The 10,552-nt window shown below is 39.3% G+C and overlaps 1 protein-coding gene across 2 annotated transcripts in view; it reads right to left on the reverse strand.

Annotated features, from left to right (window-relative positions):
• The window catches only part of idua (alpha-L-iduronidase), a 77,406-nt gene that overhangs the window by 35,059 nt on the left and 31,795 nt on the right, over nucleotides 1–10,552 (reverse strand). For both annotated transcript variants that reach the window (XM_003223350.4, XM_062971548.1), the window contains one exon: nucleotides 938–1,020. In XM_003223350.4, the coding sequence (XP_003223398.3) occupies nucleotides 938–1,020 (83 nt within the window). The remainder of the gene's footprint in view (nucleotides 1–937; nucleotides 1,021–10,552) is intronic.

Below are 10,552 nucleotides of genomic sequence, written 5' to 3' on the forward strand. Positions count from 1 at the left end.
AAAGAGCAAACCACCAACCACTTACTACGATGCAACCTGAGCCCTGTCACATGCACAATGGAGGGCCTTTTTACAGCGACACTAGAGACACTCGAAGTGGCCAGATTCTGGTCAAAGGAAATTTAATATAATGTTATAAAGTTTTTCACTTTGTGGTTTTTCTATACATTATAACTGTATTCTCAATTCACTTCTGACACGATAAATAGAAATAATCCCTACCAACTACAGCACACCTATTGGTTTTCCACTAAATTTCAATGGAAAACCACAATGGTAATTTTGCAACAAAAAAAATATGGGTACCACCAAAGAATCCACACACAACAAAAGCTTGTGGTGCATATCTGATATACACATCTGACAACATTTCCACAAATTCATCTGTAATCGTAAATCTCCAATATAGGCCTCAAACCAACTGACAGCCTCAACTAGAGCAGACCCAATGATTTAATTGAAATTAGAGAAGTGTTGGTTTATTATTTTTCAGTGGATCCAGTGGTTCGCCTCCAGTTGAGATTAACATTTTGTTTTAATGCATAGTTCCCAATTTGTAGTAAATGTGGATGTAGCCTGGACCACTTTAGGTTATAGACGAGAGCTCCTCCTTTAAACAACAGCAATAAAAACCATACAAACCAAACATAGACTATCTGAAATAAAATGCAGTCCTTTTGCTAAGTTTGGGGAAAACATTCTGGTGCTACCATTATTGGAAAGACTGCAGAAATACTCAGATTCACCTTGCCCTTGAGGTATGACAAACATTGCTATTAAAGTCAGCAAAGGTTTAACTTAAAATCAATTGTAGCACTGATTTGCTGAGTTGTCACAGCTTTCAGTAGCAGTCAATTATGGCACAGAATTTCCAAAAGTCTTTAGCTAAAAACTGGAATTTAGAATCCAGAATGCACAGATTTTTACAAAACTCTACCTGGGCTTAGCTTGTTTTCCCACAGAAGATCCATGAATTTATCCAGGTTGGTGAAATTGAAGTGAGGCGTCCCATTTTCAACCCTGAAGATGAAAACAGATTTAATTACTGTACATCCTTTTAAAGCAATTTCCTACCAAGCACCAGGACTACAGACTGCTCCACACATGTGTACCTATCCCATGATGAATATCACATGCAATGACAAAGAACATTTATGGATGAGATAGCACAGTGCCAACATCATAAACTTTCAGGTCACTTATATTAATCTTAAATTCCTTTTTTTACCCAAGTTTCTTCAGATATCCATGCACTGAATAAATATGTGCAGGTTGTCCATAAGAAATGCAAAATCACATGCATCCATACCTATCCAGTCGTATCATAATGGCAGACTTTCCCATATACTAAAGTCTCACTTGCATCAAGTAGTTTCAACAGAATTAGATATTATTGAAAAATTTATACTAGTTAGGTGATTTTATTTGTTTATTCTCTCTTGTTTACCATTCTAGAGACAGACAATTCATTTTAGACACATTTATTTATTTATTTATTTATTGATATACTGCTTTTCTCACCCCTGGGGGGACACAAAGTGGTTCACAACATAATTCATGCCTTACACGTATAAAACATCACGTATCAAGTTAACCACATATAACAATAGATTAAAACCATTAAAACTATAAATAACAATCACAAACACAACATAAAACATGTAAGTCTTGCATCAATCCCGAGGTTATCTTAAGATATCTGAAGCATGAATCATGGGCAGGTTTCAGTGCCTAAATCTCTTGAAAGTGACCAGACCACTTTAGAATGGTTACTTTAAACATGAAACTGAAATGTCAAATTCCTCCTTACATTACCTTTGGGAGGAAAATCCTGCACCTCTTGTACTTGTTACCTGAACAATGAACAAGCACAAAATTAAGTGCAATTATTTTTGTCACTTTGCTACATCACAGGTGATATACTGCCTACATTCAAAGAGATCTAGGCACCGAAACCTGGATGTAGTGTGGTGAAAAAACCAAAGTTTCTTCCATTGGCATGGAAATAATATTGTAAAAAGAATCAGTATCACATTTTTTCCATAAAAGAATCAACTGAGGGCAAAGCAGTGTTGTGCCCAATCTTTTACGTGGGACAGAATGGCCGACAATATTGTATTTTTATGCATGTTAACAGGAACTGGATAAAGTACGGCTTACAGCGGACCTGGTGACGTCAATAGAACAATTACCCACACCTAATTTAGGTACTACTGATCTCAATGGAACTGCTTTAAGCTTGACTAAACTTTGATCCAGTCCAATTATCTTCTCAATTGTAACTGAAACTATATGTAGAAGCAGCTCACAAATTCAATGGGTAGGTTAGGTAACAGCACAATCTTTTCTAGCCGGACAGAGATTCTGGAGGAGAAAGGCCCACATTTTATAATAATTATATGTGTACAAATAACAGAACACCATGGATAAGGGGGATTTTTTAAAATCGTGTCAGAGAATTAGCTGTCTACAGAGACGTTGCCCAGGGAGGCCTGGGAGGCTTCTCTCATGTCCCTGCAAGCTAGAGCTGACAGGCGGGAGTTCTCTCCATCTCATGGATTCGAACCGGCAACATGCAGGTCACCAACACAACCTTCAGGTCAGCAGTCCTGCCAGTACAAGGGTTTAACCCACTGCGCCATCGCGGCTCCTGAGGGGGATTAGCTAGACCCATTTCAGTCTGTTTTCAGGCCTGGACATGAAATAGGGACAACTTTGGTAGTCTCGGTGGATGATCTACATTTGGTACTGGATGGGGGGGGATGTGTCGTCCTTGCTGGTTCTGCTGGACCCTCAGCTGCTTTTGATACTATTAGTCATTGTATCTTTCTGGGTCAAGGCTTGGAGGTATTCTTCTACAATTACTCCTTTCCTGAAGGGCTGCTCTCAGAGGGTGGAGCTGTGAGGCACCTGCTCAACTTCTCGGCCACTGCCCTAAGTGTGCCCAAGGTCTGCTCTCCAACCCATATGCTTTTAACTGCCCTGAGTCTCTGCAGGGAGAGAAGACAGGTTATAGATAAAGTTTTAGTATTAGATTATATTATTACTAGCTGTGCTCGGCCACGCGTTGCTGTGGCGAAGTAGGGTGGTATGGGAAATAAAGTATTGAGGAATTGGTGGTAGTTAAGGTAAAGGGTAAAGGTTTTCCCCTGACATTAGAGCCAGCATTGTCCGTAGACTCCTCCAAGGTCATGTGGGATGACTACATGGAGCGCTGTTACCTTCCCGTCGGAGCAGTAACTATTCATCTACTCTCATTTGCATGTTTTTGAACTTTAGGGTTGGCAGAAGCTGGGGCTAACAGTAGGGGCTCTCTCCGCGCCCCCAATTCAAACCTGTGACCTTTCGGTTCAGAAGTTCAGCAGCTCAATGCTATAACACGCTACGCCATCAGGGGATATTATTTCCTAAAGCTTGCGAATATACAATATTTCTGATTGGTTTTTTTTGTCTGTTGGAGGAAAGTATGAATGCTGTAATTAGGCAAAATGATTAGCATGTAATGGCCTTGTGGCTTTAAAGTGTGGATGTTTCCTCCCTGAGTGAATTTTTTGTTGGGAGGTGTTAGCTGGCCCTGATTGTTTCCTGTCTGGCATTCCCTTGTTTCCAGACTGGTGTTCTTTGCGATATTTTATGTGCTTCTACTGTCTGTGGCCCTCAGAAAACAGAGGATTTGCCAGACTTTGATGATGGGAATACTTTGACAGGAGGTGTTAGCTGGCCCTGATTGTTTCCCGTGTGGAATTCCCCTGTTTTCAGAGTGTTGTTCTTTATTTAGTGTTCTGATTTTAGAGATTGTATTGTTCTGTTTTATTATACCACAGTAATTTTTATATATTCTGATTTTAGTGTTTTTGAATACTTGGAGCCAGATTGTATTCATTTTCATGGTTCACAGCAACATAATAATAATAATAATAATAATAATAATAATAATAATAATAATGACTTTGGTAATACACACTGCTTCACTCCCTTCTGAGCTTCCTTTCTGGAAGAATCCTTTCTTGGGAGGTGTTAGCTGGCCCTGATTGTTTCCTTTGTGGAATTTCCAATTTCCCTGCTTTCAGAATGTTGCTCTTTATTTACTGTCCTAGTTTTAGAGATTATATTGTTCTGTATTATTCTACCACTGTATTTATTTCATATTACAGTAGAATCTCACTTATCCAACATTCGCTTATCCAATGTTCTGGATTATCCAACGCAGTCTGCCTTTTAGAAGTCAATGTTTTTGTAGTCAGTGTTTTAAATTCATTGTGATATTTTGGTGGTAAATTTGTAAATACAGTAATTACTACATAGCATTACTGCACATGGAACTACTTTTTCTGTCAAATTTGTTGTATAACATGATGTTTTGGTGCTTAATTTATATAATGATTACCTAATTTGATGTTTAATCGGCTTTTCCTGAATCCCTTCTTATTATCCAGCATATTCACTTATCCAACGTTCTGCCAGCCTGTTTTTGTAGTCAATGTTTTCAATACATTGCAATATTTTGCTAAATTCATAAATACAGTAATTACTACATAACGTTACCCTGTACTGAAATGCATTTTCTGTTGATTTGTTGTAAAACATGATGTTTTGGTGCTTAATTTGTAAAATCATAATGTAATTTGATGTTTAATAGGCTTTTCCTTAATCCTTCCTTATTATCCAACATTTTCGCTTATCCAATGTTCTGTTTATGTTGGATAAGCAAGACTCTACTGTATGTGCATTGTGTCAAAGGACAGAGGGAAGAGCCTGATAGAACAGTCTCACATATTTTCTATTATTTCCCATTCTCCTTAAAAACGGGTAAACACAATTCTCACAATTAAAAGCATTCTCTGATGTGCTTACATGTCACTGCATATAAGGGGGCACATTCAAGATACAGATATGTGCACAAACAATGAGAGCTTTCAAGCTGCGATAAACGCGGCCTGCGATTTCCCACTTCTCTGCGAGCCTTGCTCAGTTAGCTGATGCTCGGTTCCTCCTCCAGCATTGCATGCGCTACGGGAATGAAGCTGAGAAAGAGGCAGGCAAAGGAGGAGAGATGCAGACAAAGAATAACTCGCTCCCCTGCTCAATGGAGGTGAGTGTGTTTCTAAGCTAGCATTACATGTACAGTAATCCTTGTAGCCATTCGAGCCAGTAAATCGGGTCATTTTAAAGGGGGAAAGCAGGCAAATGAAACAAAAGAAGCCTGCCTCCTAGGCTTTTTTTTTCACAGGAGCAAATCAGCTCAAAGAAGGCAACATCCATATTTGAAGGTTTTGTCTCAAAATTCAGCTTCAGATCATCCCACTTGGACTGTACCAAAACAGATGAGGCATTTCCATAACGGGATATTTTGATAACAAGCTTAAAAAGCAATCCAATATCAACCTAAATAGCACTGTGGTTTTTAAAACTCTGGGAAGGGCTAATTTGATGGTGTCGGGCAATCATAAATATGGTAGAAGAGCAGTATCAATAAAAACAATAAAGTCTATAGGACAAGGGACTGTGATAAAGTGCAGTAGCTGATAGTGAGGTATAATTGGGCTGACTATCTTGTGAGATTTCTTACTCAAAGGCACACCGGAACATCCACGTTTTTAGGTCTTTACGGAAGGTGGACAGGGTGGATGCCAGTCTAATCTCCCTGGATGTGAGGATGTGGTTGGTCTGCAGCTCCAAACAGATCTGGCCCGCATAGCCAATGGTGGAAAATGCCAGGAATTGCAGTTCTATAATATCAGGAGAAGGGCATAATTCCTATCCCAGTCTGGATGATGGAGATCACCTGTCAGTGATGCATTAGCTTTGGATTTTGTGTGGGACTAGATTACCTTTGGGGTAATTTCTAATTCTATGAGTTTAAGGTTTTTAAAAACAATATTCTATTGGAGTAATACCTTAGGCATGAACGTATCTGATACTGAAGTCTATTACAAAAGTAAATAACTCAACAGTTACTGTGAAACCATCATATTAAAACCCTGTAATGAATTATTTCATTTGATTTCTAAAATGTTTTACTGCCCCTCGGTGGCCATTCCCAGGGCAGCTTATGAAAGAGCAAACTCTTACAAATATGACACAAGCAATCAAATGGTATAACGCAGGATAGATTCATGAATCCATAAAATCTTTGTAGTAGCCTAAAAGAATTAAAAGCTTTATGAGAACATGATAGTCTGGATATTTTTCAATTTGACTGGCCCAAATTGAGACCTTTGCTACTGAGACCTGTTTTTGCTCTGTTTTCTGTTACAAGGCGCAGTGGGTTAAACCACTAAGCTGCTGAACTTGCTGACCAAAAGGTCGGCGGTTCAAATCTGGGGAATGGGGTGAGCTCATGCTGTTAGCCCCAGCTTCTGCCAAACAGTTCAAAAGCATGCAAATGTGAGTAGATCAATAGGTATCCCTTTGGCGGGAAGGTAATGGCACTCTATGTAGTCATGCTGGCCACATGACCTTGGAGGCATTTATGGCAACGCCGGCTCTTAGGCTTAGAAATGGAGATGAGCATCACCCCCTAGAGTCAGACACAAGTAGACTTAATGTCATGGGAAAACGTTTAATTATGTTTCAAGATTTTAACAGTCACAGTAACTGGCCATTGGTGGAATATCTGTCGCTTTGAAGTAGCTGCCTCATTTGGTCCAACTGTAGGGCCAATTTAAACTCCATTCTTGGCTTCCCCAAATAGTTTGACAATATTTGGGTGTTGTCATATATAATAGGTAGCCAACTGACAATATTTGACCAGTTAGTTGGCAGGTATGCCAATGAAATTCTTATTTAACTCAAAAGGCACTTGTTGGAAGACTGTTTTCACAAGTTAAACACTAACGGTCATCCGGTCAAATATTGTCTGGATGCAGTATCAGGAAGAACTTTGGTTGTTTTAAGGTCTGGGTGAAAGGAAGAAAACAACATTTGCAGGATTTAAAATGCAAAGTATTATATGTTTCATTAAATAACTAAATAATTCCAATTAAATATCAGAAAGCTGGATTTTTTTAAAACAAAACTTTTCTGTGATAGCAAATTTAACGATTCTTGCAAATGACCCCCATTAGCTGCTTTCCCTATCTGCCACTTAAAATATGATGTTCAAAGAAAGGGCAAAAAGTTGAACATGAAAAAGTGAGTTCTACTCATTCAAGTTTCCACAATCACTCATGGAGGCTCTGCAGAGCACACTTTGGGAACCTCTGCTTTAGATTATCAGGAACAAGCATGTCTGCTGAGGACACATGAACTGGGTAGCTACCCCTAGGTTGTAGTAGTTCCTCTTTTCCCCCATTCCCCTACCATGTGTTCATGACTGAGCTGTGTTACCCTAGAAACCTTCATTCCAATTCGAAACCTATGAGTGCATCACAATATACAAAGCAGTTCATAGTAAATGTATCATCTCTCTCTATATAAATCAAAGTACTTATGTCTGTTCAAATCACAAAGACTGTTGCTAAATGAAGTGGTGATGTTTGTGATGTTACTGGATTGTGATGTTACTGGATTGCCTGGTGGGGCTGCGGTACCACAGCAGGTTAAACCGCTAGATGCAAGAAATCTGACCGAGGGTTGGCAGTTCAAAGTTGAAAGTTGGGGTGAGCTCTTGCTGTCTTCTGCCAACCTAGCAGTTCACAAGCATGCAATGCGAGTAGATCAATAGGTATCGCCTCAGCAGGAAAGGTAAAAAGACGCCGCACATCTAAGTGGGATGTAACTAAGCAATGGATCACCATGGCTAAGTTTGGCTTCTCAAGGTATGGTTGCAGCTGGCGCACAAGTTTTAATTGTGCAAAGGCCCTACTGGCCACTGCCAACACCTGGGCCTCCAGGCTTAGCAATGAGTTCAGGAGGACCCCCTTACTACAGACCTGTGTTTTCAGGGGGAGGGTGACCCCATCCAGCATAGGTTGCCACCCTATACCCCGATCCGCATTTAGTTAAACAATCTAAATGGTTTAGCTCCTTCAACCACCTTCTCCCGAAAAGTGAACTATTATTCTCTGTCTAGCACCCCCTAGTGGCCTCCACCCATATAATGGATCAGTACCCTTTTCTGCTAACGTTCTTATTTCTGTGTTTAGTAAAAGCAACATTACGCAAGAGTTTTCAAATTGCATGTTTGGCGAACAACAAAAAACAAAAAAACAGTGTGTGAAAGTCTAGATGAGCAAAATGGTCAGATCACGTCTAGACATTTGTAGTTTCCAAACAGTGTTTAATACACAATATGTCATGGGTGTGAGGAAAGTCAAAGTTAATCAGCTACCCTAAGGTTTTGCTGTTTCGTCTTGTTATGCAGAGCAGTCAAAATAATCATTACAATATTGACGATCTGCAAATGCATCCAGTGGCAAGAAAAATATGTGAAAGAAAACAACAGATGTAAGCTGAGCTCTTATAGCAACTGCATTATCATAGGCATCTTTCCCCAGATCCGATTAGAATATATGGGAGCCTTTCCAATGCATTCCAGAATTTCTCCACATAATTTACATCAGCAGTTCTCAAGCACTATTATATTGTTGACCATTAACTCTGAACTAAATTGTTTGTCCTATTTGAAACACAATGGCTGCACTTTTCCTTCATGGCTGCAATTCAACACACGTAGCAACTCATCAAGAGAGGAGGGATCAAGGAGCAAGGCACACAGCTAGAGGTTCTTTCAGTGGTTACTTCCACCAGCTCCACTGGTAAACAAGCAACCTGTTTTTTAGTCTAGACTTTAATGATTAAACCAGAGGTCCCCAAACTAAGGCCCACGGGCCGGATGCAGACCTCCAAGGTTATTTCCTTGGCCCCTGCCTTAAACTTTAGACTTAGGGTTGCACTAAGTCTGAACTGACTTGAAGGCACACAATAACAACAATCCAAATCAACTTGACTATCTCATCAGCCAAAACCAGGCCCATGCTTCCCGTTAAAATACTGGTAAGTTTATGTTGGTTAAAATTGTTCTTCATTTTAAATACTGTATTGTTCTTTCATATTTCTTTTGCACAACAAATAAAGTATATGCAGTGTGCCTAGGAATTAATGTATTTTTCAAATTATAGTCCGGCCGCCCAACAGTCTGATGGACCATGAACTGGTCCTTGGTTTAAAAAAATTGAGGACTCCTAGTTTAATCCAAATGCAGGTTTCTTCATGAGCACATAGCAGACATTTCAAATAAATCTCCATCTCTTTGGTGCCTTTCTGTATTATTTTTTATAGAGGATTACTTAAAAATGGATCAGATTTTTAGATGACCTGGAGAGACAATTAAAATGATCTCATGTAATTCCATAGATGGATAAAAATGCTAAAACTTTTCATTTGGACTACAATTGGCATGTTTGGCTTATACACATCTAAAACCTTTTCCAGATGAAACAGCGGCTTGAGAAATTGCATGTTCTGTGCCAAAGGGCCCTTCCATATAGGCCCTATATTCCACGATCTGGTCCCAGGTTTTCTGCTTTAAACTGGATTATATGAGTCCGCACTGTCAGATAATCTGGGATAAACAAAAAATCTGGGATCAGATCCTGGAATATATGGCATATCTGGAAGGGCCCTAAGAAAGGAGCAGTTAGTGTTGCACAGGAGAGCAACACCCTGATTCTCAAGAAATGTTATTTTTCTGTTGCTAATGGAATTGGAATGTGATTCTTTGTCATTTATTGCCCCTTGTCCTCACACGGCATAGACTACTGCTTCTTAAACTATGTGACCCTAAAGGGTTTCCTTTCTGTTGGGGTCGTGAAAAATTTGCCAACAGTAAATGTTTTGCCACCTACTGGCTCCTTTATACATTTACATGACTCTGTTAGTATCAATGTGCAGCGTTTACAGTGGACTCTGCAGAAAATGCTTCAGCTGTACTCCACAAAAAGGAAAATCAGCATGTTTAGCAAGCCTAGCAAATGCTGATTTGTTATCAGTAAATGCCTGATTTTTATAGCTCCTCTATATATCTTTATAATGGAGGTCACATAAAAATTTACTTGGTAGAAAGGGGTCATGAATGGAAAAAATATAAGAAGCTTTAATAATTTATTTTTTGGCATAGGAATCCCTCTAGAGTAACTAAACGTCAACAGAAACAACACCTATTGTAATCCTGTGATGCTACGATCATCACACTTATTCTACTGTATGGTTTTTTTAAAGAATCTTTTGCTTAATTTTGTGCATTTCGGTGGCCCAATTGTAGATTTTGCCAGCACTGCTACCTCTGAATATCTTGCCTGGGTCAGTTCAGGCCTTTGGCAAGGACGATCTGTCCCTGTTTTGGATGAAGAGAAAATGTTGTCTTGAGAGGGAAAAACAGCAAGGGGAAGTGGAATCATGGAGGGGAGTGGATCTGCCTCTTAAGTAATATGTAGTCAATTTAATCAAGATAATTATATCCCTCAACAGAAAAAAGAGTGGCCAACCCAACCTGAATAAGGGATCTGGAGAATTCACACATTTTTGTGACTTTTGTGTTGATGAAAACACTACCTTAATAGGGATTTTGGAATTTAGTTCTTATAATACTTATATACTGTGGTTTGTATGG

The sequence above is a fragment of the Anolis carolinensis genome, chromosome 2, assembly GCF_035594765.1.
Source record: "Anolis carolinensis isolate JA03-04 chromosome 2, rAnoCar3.1.pri, whole genome shotgun sequence".
NCBI classification, from domain to species: Eukaryota; Metazoa; Chordata; class Lepidosauria; order Squamata; family Dactyloidae; genus Anolis; species Anolis carolinensis.